General features: G+C 36.9%; 1 protein-coding gene across 1 annotated transcript; it reads right to left on the bottom strand.

Annotated features, from left to right (window-relative positions):
- Positions 1–376: 376 nt before the first annotated feature.
- LOC142171523 (uncharacterized) lies at positions 377–23,186 on the bottom strand. Its single transcript, XM_075234112.1, has 13 exons — positions 22,859–23,186; positions 19,163–19,337; positions 15,533–15,616; positions 7,866–8,107; positions 7,470–7,713; positions 6,317–6,396; positions 5,978–6,062; positions 4,616–4,750; positions 4,414–4,527; positions 3,063–3,110; positions 1,899–1,983; positions 1,422–1,469; positions 377–803 (listed from the first exon to the last, which is right to left on the bottom strand). The coding sequence occupies exons 1-13, from the start codon at positions 22,987–22,989 to the stop codon at positions 712–714; spliced, it is 1,563 nt and encodes a 520-aa protein (XP_075090213.1). The 5' UTR covers positions 22,990–23,186; the 3' UTR covers positions 377–711.
- Between the last annotated feature and the right edge of the window lie 303 nt (positions 23,187–23,489).

Genomic DNA, 23,489 nt, shown 5'->3' with positions numbered 1-23,489 from the left:
GTTTCAAACCTAGTCTTACTCTTATGCTATATTTCTCTTTTCTATACCCATGTTTAGGATGTGTCCCATGCGCCGGTCTTTAGATCCCAGTCTCACACATTAATTGCGCTAGGTGCCTGTAGTAGGGCGGTTGAACTGGTATATAATATGTGTCATGTATATATGAGCAATGCCAAATGCACGTCCTTGTGTTTGATAATGCTCAATTACATATTGTCTCTGCACTACTACTATACATCCAAGCAGAGACTACAAATCCCAAAAGATTCGAAAATAGATCTTTCAAGAGAAAACTAAAAACTGTTGGAAACATTACTAAGGTCAACAACAATTACAGTGTGAATATAACATCTCCTTGGACCATTAAAAAAGAGTATACCCCAAGTGGAAAAGTTATTGGATAATTTCTCATTTACTTATATTATCTGACCAAACACTGCCACAAGAGAAAGCATTTGAGTGCCAACCTGGGCAATCAGGGCAATAATACATCAAGCTATTCTAAGTTTCTATAGCACATACAAGTAGTTTTTATACTACAAGTTAAAACAAAGTTTCTCAAGCTCTGCTGTACACTTAGATGATGGTTCTGCATAATGTAGACACCACCTTGAATGCTGGTAAAGGGGTGAGCAACCTGATCTAATACCACAGGTATATGCTACCTCCCTTCAGTACGAGTTTGTTTCTTTCAATAAAACAGTTGCATTGTCATGGTAACATTGCATCACCGGTTGATGTAATCATCTGTACATCTGTTTCCCCAGCTGTTCCATTCGTTGAAGGATAGTCTTTGGAATCACCTACAGAGATAATAATATAGAATATAGAATATTAAGTTCAAGTTACAACAGTACTGCAACAATAAATACACAAACAGGTTGAGCTCGGCTATATCAATCCTCATTATCCCATGTTGCTCCATTTAGGCTCATCTCAGTTTAATATTATACTCCCTCTGTTTCAAAAAGAATGAACCTAGTTCCTTTTTAGTCAGTTTCAAAAAGAATGAACCCTTTCTAAATTTGGAAACAATTTAACTTTAAAATTTTCTTTTTTCCCTTAATGAGATGATTTATAGCAACATAAATATCTATGAATTGTTTTAGACTACAAGTTTCAAAAGCCTTCTCTTTTGTCTTAAACGTCGTGCCCAGTCAAATAGGTTCAAACAAATTGAAACGGAGGGAGTATAAAATAAGGCCTGACAAAAAGAATAACAAGTGTCTCTAGTTCTTTTCTGTATATTTTCCATAGGCATATCTTACATGACTAAATGACATTGGACCTAAAGCAAATATACTAACATGACTAAAACTTAATCCAACTAATTGGTATCACCTACATAGATCTTTATCTTCCTTTATGCCCTATTTTTCGCTAAGTTATGACAATATTCAAGGTTGTAAAACAAAACTTACCAAATATGGAATCAATTGACCGTCTAGGTGAGGTACTCCTCGTAGGATCTGAAAATACAAATGAAGAGTTAGATCACTCGCAGTATTTCAAAAGCAAAGAGGAACTTCACAGATACTACATGCCAAATCAGCGTACAGGGCAAGGTTGGGTGGGTTATCCATACAATAATTTCATTTACTTGGAAGTATAAGCAAACAAATAGTAGCTTTTAAGACACCATAGACCACCAACAACACGAGCATAAAAAGCATCAGCTGAATACTGGAACGTCCAAACTGGACTTGCTTGTGATGACAGATTTTCGGAAACCAAAATAGCAAAGAAACCAAAACAGCTTTGGGTTTAGCAGTTATGAGTTTGTCTCAGGTAGGTTATGATGAGGCAATTTATCAGCACAGTAGTCCAATTTAATCCCCCCCCCCCCAAAAAAAAAGAAAAAAAAAAAGAGAGAAACTCTGATGTGGAGTATGACTCACCTGAATTGTTGCGTAGTGCTTTGACAGCATCAAAATTTTTGTAAGTATAGCCAACGAAGCTTAAATCTTTGGGTGTCAATGATATCTACAAACCACAAAACAAAGGTTAGATGCATTTCTAAGCATTTTGAGGCAAGATATATTACTTGGACTTTAATTTGCGCATAAAATATAAAAAGGGAAGCGAAGATGTAAGAACTAAGGAAAATAGGGAAGTTGAGACAGAAGCTTCAGGATTTACTAGAAATAAAGCTGATGGCAACTTGGGAATTGAGCTCAAACCAAGCTTTTAAATGTTCACAAAACATTCTGTTGAGATACCCATCCACATTAGCACCTACGTCTTGTCCCGTTTGATTATTGTGCCGAAAAGAATGGATATTTTTACACGCGTAAAACTTCAAACTTCAAAAAGTATTTTCTCATGCATCTGTAATAGCCTATATGTCCCAAAAAAAACATGATGCGCCCAGCCCTGTTTCCGTAGATCATATTAGGATGAAACAGCTTTCTTTCATTAACATTCAGTGAAGATGCATAAGTTCTTTGAGTGTCTGCTGATTGAAAACCAAATCTAGGGATGGGACCGATCCCAAAAGAGAGGCCCTTCTTCATGGTTATGAAATTACTTTGATCAAAGAGCAAGTTGATGATGCCACAAGTCAAACACACTTTTAATTGGATTATTACAAATTGACATTTAGAAATCATAGTAAATGACCACACCATACTATTGATTCATACAAATTTAGGAGAAGAACGATCAAAGCAGATGAAAAAAACCACACTACCAATTCATATTAACTGAAACACAGGGATGTCCAAATACATAGGTTTCATCTGACTGTGTATGACATAATGTATGTATTTATTATGTGTTGATTCACAATTCCTACTACAAAAGTCTAAAGTGAGGTTATGGGGTACAGCTTGTATATCTACATAATAATTTTAGACAGTATTCTTTTAATTTAGTAAGGAACATAGATACAGTTTTTAAGCAAATTTGAAAACTCTCCCTTCGTCCCTCTTTTGCTCTTTGCTGTGCTAGTTAAGTTCAGTCGTAGTGTTAAGAGAAGGTTACATAAACTTTGATAGCAACAAAATCTTAACATATTTGAAAGGTATTGCAATAGATAACGATGAGAATTAATGCTTGCATACCTTCCGAGAAGGACCTGAACCAGATCTTGCCGGTGTTGGAGAATCCATCTAATGAAAAAGCCAGAATGCAAGTTATAAAGAAAAGCACACTCATGAAGTATTGGATAAAAGCAAAAAAAAAAAAAAAAAAGTATGTATGCATCAAATTATGTCTACCATCTCATTTAAATATTTAAACTAATTAGAAGGCAAAATTTCTATGTACTTCATTATGTCGTTAATACGCCTACTTACATGCGAGTCAGATTCCTTTTTGTGAGCCAAGAACATAAAATTTTTTTACTAGTGGTAAGATTCCTACTTAAGACCTTTGTCTGTTATGCTAACATATCGAATAGTTTGCATCATTCCTTCTAAATGCTCAAGAAGCTAGAGGGACATTTGTTATTTCTTTAACAATACAAAGAAGAATGGCATGTATGACTTAGTAGAATTTCATATGTTTTTAACAATACGAAGAAGAATGGCACGTGTGACTTACTGTAATTCCATCATATTATTGCAGAAGGCACAAAATGTAACACATCTTCTCATTAAGAGGATTAAGAAGAGTGAGATCGACCACAAGAAGGTTGAAAATGACAAACCCAAAACTAAAGGTACCAAGAGTTGATTTTCTAGTATGTCCAGAATACACCACCAAGCCCACCTATATGAGGCTAACATAAACTAGAGAATGAGATAAAGGAGAAACTCAACTTACATACTACATCAAGCTTAGTAAATTTGGAGCATTTTTAAAAACGTAAAATTTTACTGATATAAAAAAGGAAACTCTTATGAATGGGATACAAAAGTAGAGAATTAAGAAAAAAAGTATTTCTCTACAAAGGAGTATCCAAACACCTATGCTAACCGGGATATCAAAGGTACTCCAAATAATCTTAAATTTTGAGCATATAACTAGTTTATTTAATGAGAAAATCATCAGACTATTGTCCAAATGGATAACAAAATCACAGAACGGGATAGATATATTGAAAAACGGCTGGAAGTAGAAATCAGAAAGAGAAAGTTGAGTTCATAGAAATAGACAAATGGACGAACAGGAAGGATTCCTGCTGCATCTTTTTCTTATTTTCTCTTTTTACTAAAAATTCTCTGCCACTGCTTTCCTCGTAGATTCTGAGAAGATAGTGAAAAGAGAAGGTTGTAGTTTGTTTATCAGTTAATGCAGATAGCGGGAAACTTAGTTATAATATCATGTGATTTCTTATCAATTGGATAATTAGAGAGCAACTGTACAAGAGATCCAAAAGGATAAAAAGAGTGATAATTATGTGCCATTTTGGTACTTATCCAAACTAAATGTGCGCCATTGGTTATGTAAGAGAAGATTTTTGTACACAACCTCATCAAACTTCATAAAATTCTGAGTATCCAGCTCCCCATTAACTTCTGGTTTGAAGGCTGCCTCCATTTCATAAAGCTTATCCCACAAAATATCCTTGAACCAAGGATGAGCCTGATAAAAGGCCACTTGGAATAAGTTTTACCAGAAGAAACAGAAAATATGTGATGAAACAATTGAATGTAATTGATTGAGATAGTACCTTAATTTGGTTTGCACCTCCTCCAGTGCCAAGTCTATGTTCAACATCACATAGCAACCTGCAAATGAGATCCTTTGCCTCCGCTGACAATTTGGCATCTTCGGGAAATTTTAGCTGATTTCTCCAATGGACAATCTGGAACCATAAAACACATAGTCGAGATATGATAAGATTAAAAGATGTAGGCCACAGAGAGGTATATAGAAGGTGTTTGGATAAGCTTACAAGCTGGTTTGGCTTAGCCATTGTTTGGTAAACACCAAAAGTGCTTATAAGCCAAGATCAGCCAAAAGCTATAAGTTAGTCAACCCTAACTTAAATTTTTTTAGCTTATAAGCACTTCTTGTTGAACCAGATTTTCCTATTTTGTCCTTTTCTTTTTGTAAATTCCAGAATACCCATCCCAAAAAAAAACCCCAGATCCCTCCATTAATTTCTGCCATTTGTACTTCTCCCTACTTGCAAACTTTAGTCAAATTATTATTAGGGTAAAAGCTTTAAGATATTTCAGTCATTTTAACATTTTTCCCCAAACATTTTTTTTAAACGGTAAATAAGTACATTATTGATATAAAAAACACAAAGAAAATACTCTGTAAAAAAAAAGGCTCCGATCTATACAGAAATTGATTCCTGTAGTGAATTGATGAATCTAACATACTATTTTCATCCTTTACATCCTGTGTTGAACCAATAAGCCAAAACCAGAGACTTTTATTTTAACATTTGTACAGAGACAGTTTTCCCTTCAAAACACCTAGTATTTTTCCCCATATATATTAAAAACTTACTATCAGTTTCATCACTCTATCCTAACACGTTATTGCTTCTTATTAATATCAGTTCAGCATTAAAAGTTTTCTTCAAAGCAGGCTCATAGTCATGGCTAGTAGCTGGTGATCATGTAAAAAGAAAGGCAATAGTTACACTACACTGAGTTCCATACATTGATGGCATGTCATCAACATTCCTTTTTCACACTAGACACTGGTTTGTAGTACTGGAAACATATCAATGGGAACACTATACTTCTATTCCGCTTTTAAAGCACAAATAGATAAGTTGAACTCACCGGGGCCACATTAAACAATCAGTGACTTTCAGTACTAGGCACAAAGGTCGGATCAGGTGTTCAACTAGTCTCCAATAATGTATCAAACATAAATTAGGTTATCACTTGGACAAAATCCTGCTAGGTGGTAACTTGTACTTCTCAACCTTTTTATTTTCCTCTTTTCATTGATTTTAACTGTGAAAGTAGAGGGTGGCCGATCTGCTTGCACAGCACCGCTGAAATACTCTAATCAAAACGAAAACACAAAAATACACAAGAGGAAGACAGAAAAGCAGGAAATATGCTACCTTCCTGCAAGTAGTTATTGGATCATCGGAGTAGAACGGAGGGTAACCAATGAGCATTTCATACATAATTGCACCAAGGGACCACCTGCATGTTGTAAGGCAGATAAAAAATGAGAAATGGATGCAGACAATCCTCCCACGATTGCACTTATGGCATATCAACTCTAGCAATTATCAATAATTTTCCCCACATTTCACCAACTTTCACAGGCTCTCTACATTGGTATTTTGGATGCTTTTCGAAAAGATTTATGCATACTAGACATTTATTAGCAGAGAAGCCAAGAATCTTAGTAATTTCAAAGAACATTACTGGCTATATATAATGAAAAAACTAACCAGTCACACTCCATTCCATATCCTTTCTTCAACAGTACCTCCGGAGCAATATAGTCAGGCGTACCCACTGTTGAAAAGGCCTTTTGACAGAAGAAAAACAGAATCAGAAAATTAGTGTCAAGACTTATGTGCAAATAGTGAGTTATGAAATAACATAGATAAAAGGTTAAGTATCTATAAAAGTGCAAACACAGATTCTATCTGACAGTCGGATCACCATTTGCAATGAAGTGAAAATTCTTCAATTCACTCACACACGGGCCATAATAACCTCTAGTTCCTGTGGTAATTCTTCTTTACGTATGTGCATGTGTTTGGGAATGTGATCTCTAAAGCTCATAAAAGAAAAACCTTTAACAATAATACTCTAACAAGTTACATTACGAGCTGAGCTTACAGCAAACAGCAGCTTTTATACAGCACATTGTTATTAATCACCTTTAAATGTCAGATTGTACTTGATGAAAAATGGAATAGGGCAGCCCGGTGCATTAACCTCCCGCTATGCGCGTGATCCGGGGAAGGGCCGGACCACAAGGGTCTATTATACGCAGCCTTACCCTGCATTTCTGCAAGAGGTTGTTTCCACGGCTTGAACCCGTGACCTCCTGGTCACATGGCAGCAACTTTACCAGTTACGCCAAGGCTCCAGTAAATCCAAATGGGATGCTGATAGATGTATTTCCATTGGAAGTACTGTCTACCAAATCTTAAGAGGTTAAAACATAAACCTCCCATGTTTAAATAAAATAAGGCGCTCCTCACGTCCAATTGTCTTTTCCATGGCTTGACTTAATGGGGAAGCTGTCATATTTTAGAGAAATCATTGATTTCTTTACATTATAAACATTGTTGTCTTACATAGTACAGCATTTTGGAATTTGTCTCAACTCCCATTAGAAACCTAAATTGCACAGGACAAGTTGGATTTGACAAACAAGTCAAACAGTCCCATATAAGTTGTGCAAGAGATACATCATTGAGCTGGAAGTAGGAAAATATAATTAATCTAAGCAGAGAACCTTCATGATTTCAGAAAGTCCTAGCCTTTAATCCCAATTATGTTTTCCTCCTTTAATAACAGAATAACTGCAAAATTTAACGACTCCCACAAAATCCAAAGAAAAAGAATGTATTTTTTAAAATATCATACCAATTTCCTCCTGTTCATCTGCCAATGCTGAATCTGCTCACGAGGGCTTCTCCAGTTACTTCCATCATTGGCATCTGGGAAGCTGCTATCAATGTCCATCGGGTCCCTGATATTCTCATCATCCATAGCTTCATTTTCATTTAATGTAGATAGCGTTCTACAATCAAGAGGCTTACAGAGACCAAAATCAGAGAGCTTCATGTGACCCTTTTTGTCCAGAAGAAGGTTGTCAGGTTTGATATCTCTGGATGAAGAAAATGGGCAAATATGAGGAAGAGACAATTAGTTAGCTATAAAGTTTGTACCTCAAGAAAAAACTGTTATAGTCACAATATGATGTAGTTCTAAATAAATTTCAAAGAAATAATCTTTACAAGTCAAAAGTAAATGATGCACCTGTGAATGTAATTATGCTTGTGAATAGATTCTATAGCTAGGACACTTTGAGCAATATAAAATTTAGCTACACTTTCTGACAATGTGTCTTCTCTCATCAGCAGTGTCATCATGTCACCACCAGGAAGATATTCCATGACAAGGTAAAGATACTCAGCATCTTGGAATGAGTAGTATAATTTCACAATACAATGGCTGGCTACTTCTGCCAGCAGGTTCCTTTCTGCTCTAACATGCTCCACCTGCAACAAATGCAATTTGTCAACATGGACAATGGGACAGCAACAACAACAACAAACTCAGTGTAAACCCACAAGTGGGGTGTGGGGATACTTTCTTATACTTGGATTTCTACTACTACCGGGTGTTTCTTTTGCTCCAGTTATCTTATTATCCTGTTGTTATTACTGCTTCTTGTTATTGCTTATTTTCCGTGGCTTCTCCATTTACTGTAAATTGTATTTCTTTTCAACAATATTGTGTATTTCTTTTCAACAATGTTGTGACTGTGCTTTTCCTAAGCCGGGGTTCTATAGGAAACAACCTCTCTACCTTCACTAGGTAGGGGTAAGGTTTGCATACACACTACCATGAAAAAGATGTACGTTCAACTACTTACTATCCTTCTACCCTTAGTTCTCGACCTCCACACCCTCTTATCAACGGTCATGTCCTCGGTAAGCTGCGGATGTGGCATGCCCTGCTTTATCACCTCTCTCCAATACTTCTTTGGCCTGCCTCTACCTCTCCTCAGAGCCACTGTTAGTTTGGTAGTTAAATAGTAGTAAATAACCCTAATCCCATGTGTATTAGGAGTAGAATATGTATTATATATATAGGACTCATTGTATCATTATCAGTATCAATAATATAATTTTCCTGTGTCATATTTCTCACATGGTATCAGAGCAGCAGTGAGAAAACATCCGGAAAAGAAAACCCTGCCAAAACAGTCGTCGTGTTTCAATTCCGGAGACCTTTTAGGGCTGTTTTTCGAAAAAAATCAATTTCCATCGGTGTTGTGCAAAAACCAACACAACCACAAGGTCCCTCAACCCCCGGCGACCAAACCCCAACAAACACCTCCGGCAGACAACCTCTCACGTGCCGCCCGGAGAAAAAAATTTCCGGCGAGCTCTGATCGACGCGCCGGCGCGTGGAGCCCTTTCCGGCCAGTTTTTGAAATTACTTCTTCAGAACAGTCGGACCTACGTGTAATTCCGACCCTACCCATGCTATTATTTTTTGATTCCGAGCACTTTGAAAATTTCCCGGCAACTACAGTAGTTTTCCGACAGCTACGGTATTTTTTCCGGCAAAAGTATCCAGATTTCTTCTGTTATTTGCTGATAACTTTGTTAGCCCTCTCTTTAATCCAACCATGTCTCTCGGACTTGATGCTTTTGGTTCCAAAAACAGTGGCGTTGGGAATTCAGTCCCGATGATTACTTATGAACCCCTACTTGGGAGTTCCAATTATTTATCTTGGGCCTCGTCTGTTGAATTGTGGTGTAAAGGTCATGGTGTTCAAGATCACTTAACCAAACATGCTAGTGAGGGAGATGACAAGGCCAAAGCACATTGGGAAAAGATTGATGCTCAGTTATGTAGTATCTTGTGGCGATCTATTGATTACTTGATGCCTTTGTTTCGCCCATTTCAGGCATGTTATTTAATTTGGGAAAAGGCTCGTACTTTATACACTAATGACATATCTCGTTTCTATGATGTGATATCGCGAATGACAAACTTGAAGAAACAAGAATCAGATGTCTACTTACTTGGGACAAGTACAAGCAGTCATGGAAGAATTTGAGAAGTTGATGCCAGTTTCTGCTAGTATTGAAAAGCAACAAGAGCAACGGCAGAAGATGTTTCTAGTTCTTACACTCGCTGGACTTCCAAATGACCTTGATTCAGTACGTGACCAGATTTTGGCTAGCCCGATTGTCCCTACGACTGATGAATTATTCTCTCGATTACTTCGCCTTGCTGCAGCACCAAGTCACCCAGTGATCTCATCACAGACACTTGACTCCTCTGTTCTCGCATCCCAGACAGTGGAGAATCGGGCATCTCAAACTATGGAGAATAGACGGGGAGGAGGTCGTTTTGGAAGATCTAGACCCAAGTGCTCTTATTGTCATAAACTTGGACACACTCGTGACGTGTGTTATTCTTTACATGGTCGTCCACCCAAAAATGCCTATGTTGCTCAGACCGAGACTACAGGTAACCAGGGATTTTCTTTATCTGAAGGGGAGTATAATGAGTTCCTTCAGTATCGAGCAAGTAGTCTTTGTTGCTCAGACTGATACTTTTATTGCTGGTAATTCTTTTGCTTGTGTTTCCCAGTCTAGTACTCTTGGACAATGGGTTGTGGACTCAGCCGCTTCTAATCATATCTCTGGTAATAAATCACTTTTGTCAAATATTGTGTATTCACAGTCTCTTTCCACTGTTACTTTAGGCAATGGGTCTCAAACTAAAGCCAAAGGAGTTGGACAAGCGAATCCCCTATCCTATAGTAGTAAATAACCCTAATCCCATATGTATTAGGAGTAGGACATGTATTATATATATATATATATATATGGCTCATTGTATCATTTTTAGTATCAATAATATAATTTTCTTGTGTCATATTGCTCACAGCCACCATTGCCAACATCTCACACCTTCTCACTAGGCATCTCCTCTTCACATGACCGAACCATCTCAGCCTCGCTTTCCGCATCTTGTCCATCTTATCAACATGGATAATGACAACTACAATAAATTTAAGCATATCATGATGATGCAAGTCACACATGGTCAAGTGACCCCCCCCCCCAAAAACAATCACGCCATATTATTAAGAACGGATACGATTTCAGCTTCAACTGTAGACAAATGAGGATCTCCTTACTGATATACTAGTAATAAATATCCAACCTTGATATGACGCTTGATCATTTGCATTTATTGAAGGAAATAATGTCTATCTTATAAGCATAGACCTCTCACTCTCGAGTAAAGGGGGTAGGAGAAGGGTCAACTTGATTAAGTTTCAAAAGAAAGCTTTTTGATGAAATGTGTGACCGTCACATCTAAAATCTTAAGTTGTTAGAGAATAGAGAGTTCACATTCTTTTTATTAGTAGAGAGATCAATTATGTCTTTAATACGCCAATTCACACACAAGCCTGATTCTTTGTCATAGGTCAAGCATGTTGAAATTCTTTTTGATAATGGGTGGCGAAGAGACTCAATCTTTGGACCTCTATCTGCTCTAATTTCATGTTTTGAAATGTGTGTCTCATGTGAAAGCTTAAGCTATTTAAAAGCACAGTTTTATCTACATAATTATGTCTCAGCACTTTTAATCTACGAATATGTGGGAAAGAACAGAGGGACCTAATAACATTCCCAAAACCACATGCAGAACTTATGCTATAAATTCTCCAACATATCCCATGATATGATTAACTTCCAAAGATGAAGAGAAATGAAGAAAAGATTAAAGCTTGTTATTTACCGTATATTGAAAACAAAATCTATAAAGATCAATGTTATCAAAGGCGCGCTTAATGAGCGCTTAAGCCCTGACGCAAGGCTCAAAACATACTAAGCACTTTGCCTCGCTTAGCGGGCGCTTCAGCGTTGTCATCAAAGCTGTAAGGCATACTTTTCTTTGCCAATGAGCGTAATCCTGAATAGGCCACATTAAATAATTGATATTTCGCTTTATTATAAATTTTCTTCAATTTTTTAGTCCATATATTTGGTATTCATACTTATAAATATTAGTTTTGGACAACACATACATATTTGTTGTTTTTTTCATTTGTGTCTTTCTTCATTTAAGCTCACGCTTTATTTGCGCTTAAAGCCCCAACATAGCATAAAAAAATTGCGCTTTTCGCCATTGATAACACCGATCAAGATGCGAGAAACAAAGCAAGAGAACAAGGAAAATCCCTACAAAGAAGAGCCATTCATTATAGGAAGAGCTAAGAGTGGGGAACGATAATATTTTAACATGCAAACACAAATGTCACTTTTAAGCTCTAACTTGGGAACTGTGCCTGCCATTTTTAATTATGTAATTCTCTCTCCGGCGAAGCCTTTTCCGGCTAAGGTGTCATTTTATTATGGGTGATAGACTAATCTTTATTTCAGGTGACAAATCTTTTGAGTTAACAAACATTAGTAATGATCGGAGCAGATGGTTCTCCATTACGAAACGAGGCAGACGATTTACGAACAGTATCAAGATCGACGAAAGTACCCTCCAGTGGCTTTGTTCAGTGCTTCATCTAGCATCTAGGGGAACAGGGGATTTATACAGAAGATGGGGAAGGAAACAACAAGCAAATCTATACAGGGTCTATCAAAACTACAACGTATATGGTCGATTCTTGAGGGTGGAAGCTTGGCTAGGGGACAGGAAAAAAGCCATCATCATTCCAGAATCTGAATATGACTATGGCTGGGTAGAAATAGCAGACAGAATACTTCGTCATCTGGGAAATCGAAACCATTTTGCTCCTCCAACGCTATTACTGAAAACTTATTCTGCAGCTGCAACTATTCCAAGCTAGTGTTGTGAAGAGCGTGAAGCAAGGAAAAGCGGCAACCACCTTTTCGCTTAAAGCGAGAAACGAGAAGCAAAGCGCTTTTTTTTTAAGTGAAGCGGAATTTTTTTAAAAAATTAAAATAAATACTGCATAGACAACACATGTAACTGTAAACAAATGTTTAATACTTCAATGTAAAAACTAAAGAGTAGCATCAACTAAAGCACAAGAGAAAGGCAATAAGAACTAAGAATAAACGATATAAAAATAAGAGGAAGGGCAGTATACCATTCCAGTAAAAAATGGGCAACATTTCAAACGAAAAAACAGTGCAAGAAAATGAAGAAGAAGAAGAAAGAGAAGAATGAGAAAGAAGATTTAAGGGAAAAATAATTCGTCAGCATTTCGCTGCTATTTGGACGCTGAAACAGTGAAAGAAGAAGAGGAGGAGGAGGAAGGAACCACATACCTGGACCAAACTTGATGATCGTGAAGTTGAAAAGTGTAGAAAATTCAAACCCTAGTCGCCTCTTTCTTTCTCTGTTGTTGTTGGTCGATATGTTTTAGAAAAAGATCATCTTTTTTAATTAAATAGGTTGGAAGCCCTTTAAAACAGAGTAGCGCACGCTTCTTACGCATCGCTTCGCATCGTCGTTTCTAGCTTTTTAGTGGGAAGCGAGCGCTTTTGAATACATGCTACGCTTCAGATAACATAAGCGCTCGATGGGTCGCCTCGTCTCGCTTCTCGCTTCCGCTTTTCACAACACTGTTCCAAGCTGGCCAGTAGAGGCAGCACCAGCTCCTCTTGGGCATGAAAGCGATCATCCTATTTCTAGATGTCTAATTGGAAGGTTCTCGAGGTGGAAAATTCCCGCAGGTCTGATTGGGACCAACATGATGTAAATGTTCATTCTATTAGATAGGAGAAAATGAAAAGATATGTGAAACTCTCACCATCCCCCATATAAAAGGATAACTTTGGTATTTTGCATATATTTGGCTTAACTGTCAAAAGTTTTCTTTAATTTTTATATTTCGTGCCCAATCAAACACCTTCATCTCAAATGGGACGGAGGAAGACTAATTTTGACTGGAGTTCTACCATTGCATTATGAAGAGTTTGATTTGCTAAAGAACGCTTTTTTTATTATTAAATGCATGTTTTCTTAAAATACTTGCCCCACCTTCTAGAGGGGAGGTTTTATGATACTTACTAGGTATCTTATACTCCCTCCACCTTCTTCGTATTTACAGATCCCGAGAACCATCACGGCACTACAGCTTGAGCACCAGTTCTTCCACTTATATCTTTGGTGGTGATATTCATTTTTTGCTTACTTCTTTGTTTATCCAGGCTGCGTCCCAATACTTTCATTGTATATTTTGATACTCTTAGGGACTCCAGATTGTCCTTGTAGTTACCTATGTCTAATTTGGATCACATACCTTATAATGTTACTTTTGGGGATGATTGTTGGCACGGTCCCTTTAAAAGACGCGCGTATTGAGTAGGGGATTTTCAGTCTTCGATATTTTATAAATGTGATGTGCGTTGAAATATTGGTGCCTAATATGGTACTTAGATTATGATAGGGGTTAAAGGATAAGGGTTCATTCGACAGGGAATATGCTGTTGTATGTCCGTCACAGCCCCCTATTTTGAGCTGCGTGCACAACAGAGTGAAATCTATTTCATATTCACCAGAAAGAGGTTATGATGATGCGAATCTCTAGGAGTTCACCAACGTAATTTGTATTGGTGACTAATAAGGAACTGGAAAAGCTGCTGGAACAGTGAAAGGAAAAGCTGTTGGAAAGGTTGCAAAAAGTATGACATGCACAATGGGCATAAGAGGCAGTGTGGTTGGACATTCCAACAGCTATTATATGTAGTGTCATCCGAATGGTCGCAGCAAAAGCATGGTGTCATGGCAACATTTGCCAAAAGAGGCTCAGTGCTGTTAGAATAATAACTGTAAAGAGGAATGGTGCTGAAGGAACAATAGCCAAGAAAGACACACAGAAAATAAAAAGAACTTCTGAATTACAAGTAATGAGGAATCAGGAATGTTTCTTAAATCTTGGGATGCTTTACTATGACAAGATCATTATTTTTAATAATTATTATGAAAATAATAAAAATATTATACACAATTCTTTTAAATGATTCCTAGACTTTACACTAGAGGGGGTATTTCCCTAGAAGTATTGAAAAGCCTACTGTGCAGACGTTTTTACCACAGGCTACTAGGATTATTTATCTTGGAAACTTGGTCTCTCGGAAGCAAAAGGGATTGACATAATGAGAGGTCTTTGCATTAAAGTTAATATTTCTTAACTGGTACATCAAAGAATGTTAAATTAATTATACCAAAAAAATCAGAAGGCTCTGTTATCGTCCTCTAATAACACCGTTGGAGCAACCATCCGCCATTCACCACAGCCCTCCCTCCCAAAAGTAAAGGTACAGAAAAACAAAGAGAATAGAAGATAGAGTAGAAAGTTTAAAGATAGTGCTTCATCATAGAAAGTTTAAAGATAGTTGCTTCATCACACATACCGCAGACATACATACGACAAAGCAGCAACATATGCTGAACTGGGCCCCTGCTTAAGAACATTGCAGAGCAGCACCAGCACCAGGGACTTGTAATATCCAGAACCATCTTAGTGCACTCACTTTCCAACTTACAGCCTTTTCTCTTTTCTTTTTCTTTCTTTTTTTTCATACTTTTTCTTTCTTTTTTTTCATAACTACCAACTTATAATCTGTGTGAGCACTCACTTTCTAACTCCGAGTTTTCTTACCATCATATAATGCATACTTTACCTTGTCCTGTTCAGCACCATCTTAGTGTTTGACTGCTCTTACTTTTTTTAATCCTTGAATGTAATGCTAGCACCGTCCCAAAGGGCAGTCTTACGCACCCCTGGTGGGTGGCTTAGAAATTAGATATCTAAATACCACCGAAGTGGTAGTTCTTGACTGCTCTTAGCCTCTTACTAATAAAAGTCTTACTTCTCCCCCAAAAAAGAACAAGGAATACATACTTTGCCAGAGAACTTGGAACAAAAGAAAAAAGATAAAAGGAAATATTCCTCTTCTGACCTGTCCCCTTATGAGCATTTCAGATTTCTTCAATTTCTTCATAGCATAAATATTGCCTGATTTCTTCTCCCTGCATAAACGAACCTGCAGAGCCAAAGTATCAATATCATATCAAAAATAGGAATACGTCTTCATGAATTGCTAGACTCAGATTTAGGGAAACCATCCTTGTAAACAAAAGATGTTTTTTCCCAGAGGCCACAGGACACTATTTCTATTAATTCATCATAGCTTAAGTAGTAGGTATTGGAAGAAGAGAGCCAGTTTTGATTTGATCCTGCATGAGTTTGAATGCATCTACCAACTTGGACCAAGGATGTCAAGTGCGAGCAGTATGGTTTTGTATGATTTTATTAATATCATGAATCAATATAAATGTTTTAAAGGGTTATATCATGATTTACATTTCACTTGCCCTTTAATTTATATTGATGAAGAACATGAATTTTTTGATAGAACTGCTTACTGTTTATATCAAATATCAGCTGCATTAATTTTTATAAAAGTCTTGTCTCAAGAACTTGAGTTATTTTATGACACTTATTGAGTATTATTGAGTATTGTGACGGTGTACTCAGTCCATGCGGGCTCCCCCTCCCCAAGGCCCCGCCTACTTTATATGTTTCAGGATAAGCTATGGTACTTGTCATGTGGATTGGGCTTAGAATGACTCTCTTTCTCAGATAATTGATGAGACGCCACATCTATTCCGTGGTAGCTGACATGTTAAATTTTATTTTCTTTTAGTCGAGAATTGTCCCGGTATTTATTCGAGGCTCCATAGATAGTTGTGAAGAGTTGTAGTAGTGAGGTTGTATACGACATACATGAAAAGATATTTATTTTGCTTGGTCTCATTGTTATTGTTTGAATTGGAAAAATGTTCCATCATTTAACTTGAAAATATATATGATTTTCAAAGAGTTTCCACGGTTAAATTAGTTTTCATGCTAAAAAATCTTCTCAATAAAGGTAAAATGGGAAAGTTAAAGTTAAGTGTTCCAAATAGAGAAATGTGACATTCTTTTTTGAAAGGACCAATAAGGAAATAATGTTAGATAAATTGGAAAAGGGGAGTAACAATTATACCTCAACCTAAACTAGTTAGTGTCGTTTTTTTTTCTATGTAATTTCAGGTCTACCTAATCCTTTTTTCCCACCTTCGGTCATTGTAGTGTTGCACTCACAGACCATTGCATTGGAGGTCTGCGTAAAAGGGCATCCTGGTGGACAAGGCATCCCACGTTCACGCAGAGTCCGGGGAAGGGCCGCACCCCAAGGGATGTGATGTAGTCAGCCTACCCCTACCCTAATGCAAGCATTAGTGGCTGCATCCATGGCTCGAAGCCTGTGTCATATAGGTCACACGGCGACAACTTTACCGATGCTCTAAGGCTCCCCCTTCATTTTTGGTGGTCTACGTAAAAATGGTAAAATCATGATGATAAGTTAGTGTTTTACCAAACTTATCTCTTCTTTGTACAAAGACTTTTGTATGATTTTGTTAAGAAACTAAGGTATTTGTTCAGGTTTATTAGCATATTTCAGGTATTAAGTAATTTAGAGAAGATACGGAAGAAAACAAGTCAAAATGGAAAAATATATTGTTGCCAGATATTACTCTTTGCGATCACGGAATGAATTAATGCAATCGCGAACTTCATGGAAAATGTCCATTGCGAACGCGGAGGATGGGCTGCAAACGTGAAGGACGAGCTGGTTAACGGCTGGTCAAGTACTCTACGCAATCGCGATTTGGAAAGATGCGATCGCGGTCGTCCTGGAAGATGCCAATCAAGAACGCGAAGACCTTTACGCGAACGCGATGCAGAAAAGCCTGGCCAGCGGCTGGTCAAATGGTTAACATGAACGCGAGGTGCAGTACACGATTCTGATCCTTTGCAATGTTGTTCAATGCGATCGCAAGACTTTTCTTCGCGATCGCGATTCATATAACTGGCAGAAAATCTGGACAGAACTCTCATTTCACATTTTTTGCACCCAAACCACTTAATACTCGACTCAGCTCATTTTGGAAGATATCTTTGGCAAAAATACAAGTTTTGGAGCTAGGGTTTCTTGCACCACACGTGGGAGTTGAAGATTTGAATGAGAAATTTCTTACGCTTTTACTCATTTCTTCAATTCCTTGTTAAGTATTAAATATCTAAGTGTGTAGCATTTTATTCTATTACTTGAATCTTGTTTAGGGAACTATTCATCATTAAAGTTTGGACTAAAACTCTTGTTATGCTTATGTATTGAATGATTTTTATTAATTATGAAGTGATTTGATTGTTTCTTTAATTATTCTTGTTCTTTAATATTTCCAAAGGGATTAACTAACCTTAGGACCCGTCCACTAACTTCAAATTAATCTTGGAAAAGGCAAACTCAGAGTTTTGAAAGATTAATTAACAATAACTTGAGGCGTTAGCCCTCATTTTATAGATTCTACCTAGGAATTGGATTGAACTACTTGTAGCCATATTCAAGTGTACTAAATTCTCTTAATTATTTTAGGGATAATTCAATTAGGAAGTCTTGTTAATCTTAGGAAGAAGCTAATATAGAATTGTTTTTCGCGGCTAATTAACATAAACTCGCTCATATTTGTAAAATCGTGAAATACATTGTATCGTTACTTGAGTATAATTCCCCTTTTATCCATGCTTGTAGCCATTGATCATTTAACTTGCTTTCTAGGTCAGTTTATATTTCCGCATTAGTTGTAATATTTTCTCAAAAAAACCTGTTAGTGTTTGACTTAGCATAAAAAGCGATAATTCTCTTACTTGCATAATCGCCTACATATTGTTCCCGGTGGGATTCGACCCCGACTCATAGTTGGGTAAATTATATTGCATACGACCGGGTACACTTACTCTTTGAGGAGTGGATTTGGACGTCATCACATGCGATCTTGTCTCATCCCATCCTCTATGTGTGCTACTTGCATTCTCAGTATAATGTGATCAGTTGCCCAAACTACAAACAATAAAAATTAAAAGGCTTGCTACTTGCACCCTATGTCTAATGTAATAGTTGGCCCAAGCTACAAAGGATAAATATTAAAAAGCCTTTGAAATAGATATGCAGTTGGAATGGTCGCAGTTGGAATGGTCGCAGCTGGAATGGGCTACTGAGGATACCAACCACGCTGAGATTTGATTGGTCAATAGATTAAAGGCAACAAACCTAGTAAACATGTGATTGGGTTTGGGTCTATAGAAGAAGTGGGTAACAAAGCTTAAACATTCTAACTGCTACAAACTAGTTTCTGAGGTGCACTATTTCCCATACAAAAATAGACAACGGCACATGCCAGGTGGGAATATCATCTTGCAGACTTAGTAGGCTTATGAAATAAGGAAATCATCTTTATTTATAGTTGTTATCCGAAAAGGGGTGTGACAGTAGTCATGTATTATCCTTTAGTGTCTTGCTTAGACTACAAGAGTGAGCTTGAGACAGCAAACTTTTCCATCACTTACTGTTATCATCTTATCCGTAACTAGCATTTATTTATATGAATATAATGCAAATGAAAATGGAAATTAAAAGATCATGAAAGAGAAAAAGATGAACTGCTAGTATTATCACTTTGTTTAAATGGAAATAATCACGAACCTCGCCAAAGGCTCCTCTGCCAATAATTGTTAGAAGCTCAAAGTCATCCACGCAAATCTTGTGCCTCCTCAGTCTCATATACTCTGTCTCCTTTCGCTCTAGATCCTTGATCAGATTCATCTGCTCCTCTTTAGGCACATCTGAAGATGCTAACTTTCTCTCTAGAACCCAGCGCCTATTGTCAGTCAATATTGTGTTAGAACAAAGGCATACTAAGATCTATTCTAAATAAGACTAGTTCGGACATATGTAAAAATGCAGTAGTGAACTTCAATAAGCAATGATAAAATATTGTTGAAGTTTTATAAAAAAAATGTCGTTGAAGTTTAAGTTGCTACCCATGGATAAACATTGCAAATGTAGGTTGGTATATGCAGCTAAAGCAACAGAAGGAAGAGGCACAGACAACAGAAATGACATTTCCAGCATAATAGGGACAAAAAATGTCCTGGAATGTGGCAGACAGGGGAATGAAAAGAAAAACTTTCCCAAGTCAATGCTAACCTCAGAGCTCAAACAACACAAAACAAATTACAAGTGAAATGGTTGATGCACCGTGGAAGACTGTGCAAGCCTGTCCTACATCTCTAGAAGAACATGCAAGAGGAAACTTTTATTCACGTATTGTTCCCCCAACTTTAAGGGTCGTTTGGTTCAGAGCAGAGATATCCAGGTATTGTAATCCCGGGATTATAATCCTGGAATTATAATCCCACATCATATACGGGGTAGCCAATACCAAGATCGTGGTATAAAATTCATTCTGGTATTAGGTAATACCCACAACCAAATATGGGATAAATATAATCTCAAATTTTATAACGAGATTAGTATCCTTCTCCAGGTAACAAAACGATCCCTTAACATTTGCCTTTTTTTCCTATAATAAACTTAGATCTTCGATATGTCAAAGGACTTATGACAATTGTGCAGCAATTGCAACGTTAATGGGTACTTCAAGAAGGAAAAAAAAGGAGATTTAAACAAAGAGCACAAGCAGATAAAACAGCTGAAAGTACTCGGTGGCATGAGAAAAACTGAGAAAGATTGGCTTACAACTACAAAAGTATGATAGACACCCCCATCTAGATGTGTATTCTTTTAAGAAGAAAATAAGTCAATGTGCTTCTCCAGATTCCCAGCATTAGTATTGTAAGTTCCAGACATTTAAGATTCACTTGTTCTGGAAAAGGTAACTGAAATGAACACTAGCCTTCCACAGCAGTAGCATTAGAAGTGACCAATTTCTTATCACACTGTATAACTCAGACAATCTTATAATAATTGTAGTTGAATTAAGGTATCCATTCAAAAACCCTAAAGCTACTACACTACAAGAAAGATACCTAAGCCAAAAATACTACTCTTTTAGTCGCAAATTGTTGTCAACTCTTCTTTAGTGTGAAATTTCGGTAGCTGGATGAGTTTCAGTTGAAAATAATATTAAGAGATTTGAATATTACAAAGACACTACACTTGGAATATTTTTTTCATTTTAAGATGCAATATTGTCCAAAAAGAGAGAATCACGGTCTAACTTTTACACCCACTCAATAGGCCCACCATTATATCCATCCATCAAAACCTTTTAAATATCACCTTCAACCTTTGCAAAAGATTATTACAGCGGGTTCCAAATTCTAGTCACAGTAAAAACTCATACCAGTGAACAATGTAACAACACATGAGATTATTCCCGACTCATCACAATGTATCTTTTTTTTAATAAATAGGTAAGCTCATCCGATAATATATGTTTTCGTTCTCCCAGTCATACTCCTGTTTGTTTGAGAATGGAGGAAGTAGTGCTCCTAAATGTATGATTGATTGTATGCCCAAAGGAGAATACTTCTGTTGCAAAGTCAGTCAGGTAATCTTATCAATCAAAAACAAAGTCAATCAGGTAATCTTCCAGTTCAACAAAAGCACAAGATAAACGGATTTTCAAGGTGTTATCCAATATACTAGACAAGTAAGATGGCAGAATAGAAGATTTCTAACGAAGGATCAAACTCGGAAATCCATATGTTATTGGGAGGGGATTTAATGAAGGAAATTGATTCTCGGGGAAAAATAAGGAGAGGGTCACATTTTGTGCACGAGAAAGTGACGAGGACGAAACAAATAAGCACATATAGTATATGCTCCAATGATGATGAGCAGGGACTAAGACGAGTATTGTTTCGAATATATAAGAAATCATTGTATAAATTGAATTGTCTGGTCAGTTGTGTTGTGAGAAGCCACCCACATGCTGCAGAATTTTTTCAGCGACCAAGCTAAAAAGTTTAATCGCGCTACAAGAGCATTTTGGAAGAAGCATTCCAAATATTATTGAAATATCTTGATGTTGTGAATGAATTGATAATGACACGTACCTTCACAAGCTTTTCTTTTCTGTTTAATTCCTAAGTAGGACTTTAGGTAGTAAGAGCTTTAACATGTTCCTTCAGCTATTCAGTGAACTAAATCAAAGAATATGGAAGAAGCTTTTTTCTGTTTAATTCCTAAGAACCTTTTTTCTGTTTAATTCCTAAGTAGGACTTTAGGCAGTAAGAGCTTTAACATATTCCTTCAGATTTTCAGTGAACTAATTCCAAGAAGAAGAAGATTAAATGGTAAAATACACATGTTAGGCGCTTGTATTTCACCACTGAAACATAGATCTGGTTGTGGCATTTTAAGTGGGTACTTTTTCCACTTCGGAAATGACCAGGAGGGTTAATAGGAGTCCTGCAAAGTACAAGTGTATAACTGCAAATAGAAGAGAGAGAGTAAGAACTTCAAACGAAATGTTGTCATCGCCTAACGTGCATCTGCCCTTGACAAGTTCCATGCATGTGAGACAAGGAAGCACATAGTCTCTCAACATGGTTTCCCTAACTTCCATACTAGCTTAACATTTCCTTGTCATTTCTCATTTTGTATTATACATATCTGGAGATAGTCTTATGGTCCTCTCACCAAGTCAAAAGCTAGTCAATCTCAACTCGTAAACTCTAATCTCCACAGGTAACCAGATTAAAAGTATAGGTCTTAACATAGAGATATACCCCCAATGGATGGCTGACTAGTGACTGGTTAAGGCATAGGAGTAACAACCTAGAGACCCCAGTTCAAATCTCACTTATACACCTATCTTTGTGGACATTTGCCTGGACACTGTTGCTACCCGAGAAATAGAGATTTGACTGACTTTCAATGACATGAGAGAACAATTACTTTTCCTCGAGTCACCACACAGATGCCAGATTCTATTTTACGACAGTGGTGTCCGGACCAACTTGCGCGCACCTCGACTATTCTATTGTAGACCTGCTACCTTCCACCAGCACAGGCATCGACTAACTTCTAATTACCAAGGCTTTTAGATGAGAAGAAACAATGACCCAATTTTGTTTTTTCTGCCTTGGAATTTGAACTTGAGACCTCATGGTTCTCGATTATATATCAGAGAAACACTCCGCAGCTGATGCAATTGGGTCAAATTATTTCCGCATAAGCAATAATCAAAAAACCCAATTAACTCATTTATATAGTTCCATCTATGAAGACATAGAAACCAAGGACATAAATACTATAAGTAGATCTTGAAGTGAAGCACAAGCCAATTGACTCGCAGCAAAATCAAGTAAACTTGCAGAAAATAACATTACAATATTCTCAGCAAAAAGAAGGGGGAAAAAAAACAAATACCTCTCTTTGCGGTCTTGAATGCTTTTCATCTGAGTCTTATAGTGATTCTCAATAAATTGCTTAGCAGCAGCAACTTTCTCCATTGTTAAGCTTGAACCAAGTACTTCCTCTTGCTGTTGTTCTTCCTCCATTCTTTCTCGCTCTAATGTCTAAACCAACCTCTTTCTCTCTCCAGAATTCGTATATAGAGAAACGCAGTTCAGACTTACATTCAGCAGTATATGCGGAACGGGGTCGGATCCCCTGTACTTGACAGGTCCACTCTACTACTATAGGCCTTTCACTTGGACAACTAGCCATTTATTACTACGTTCTGTTTGGAATGTCCTGTATTTGACGCATATAATTGTTAGATATACTCTCTTATTGATTTAAGAAGAATAAAATTATTTTTATAATTTAGAAAATATATAAATATTTGTGCCATTATAAATTATCTACTTCATCCGCCCCAATTTATGTGACCTTTTTTTAACTCATTTTTTGAAAAATAATAATATTTTTTTTATATTTTGTAGTAACAACTTAACTTTAAATATCTATTTTTTCTTAATGATATGATTTATAGCGACATAAGTATTTTTGACTTATTTTAGACCGTTAGTTTCAAAAGTCTTTCTTACTCAGTCAA

The sequence above is a fragment of the Nicotiana tabacum genome, chromosome 17 (genome assembly GCF_000715075.1).
Source record: "Nicotiana tabacum cultivar K326 chromosome 17, ASM71507v2, whole genome shotgun sequence".
Lineage (NCBI taxonomy): Eukaryota > Viridiplantae > Streptophyta > Magnoliopsida > Solanales > Solanaceae > Nicotiana > Nicotiana tabacum.
This window is presented reverse-complemented; position numbering and strand designations above follow the sequence as displayed.

What these genes read in the sequence shown, in the direction of transcription:
- LOC142171523 (XM_075234112.1), bottom strand. Translation starts at nt 22,989, where the DNA reads ATGGAGGAAGAACAACAGCAAGAGGAAGTACTTGGTTCAAGCTTAACA. An exon ending in AAATGCTCATAAGGGGACAG is followed by an intron (nt 8,108 to 15,532) that starts GTCAGAAGAGGA and finishes CATTTGTTGCAG; the next exon opens with GTGGAGCATGTTAGAGCAGA. An exon ending in GTCAATTGATTCCATATTTG is followed by an intron (nt 804 to 1,421) that starts GTAAGTTTTGTT and finishes TTATCTCTGTAG; the next exon opens with GTGATTCCAAAGACTATCCT.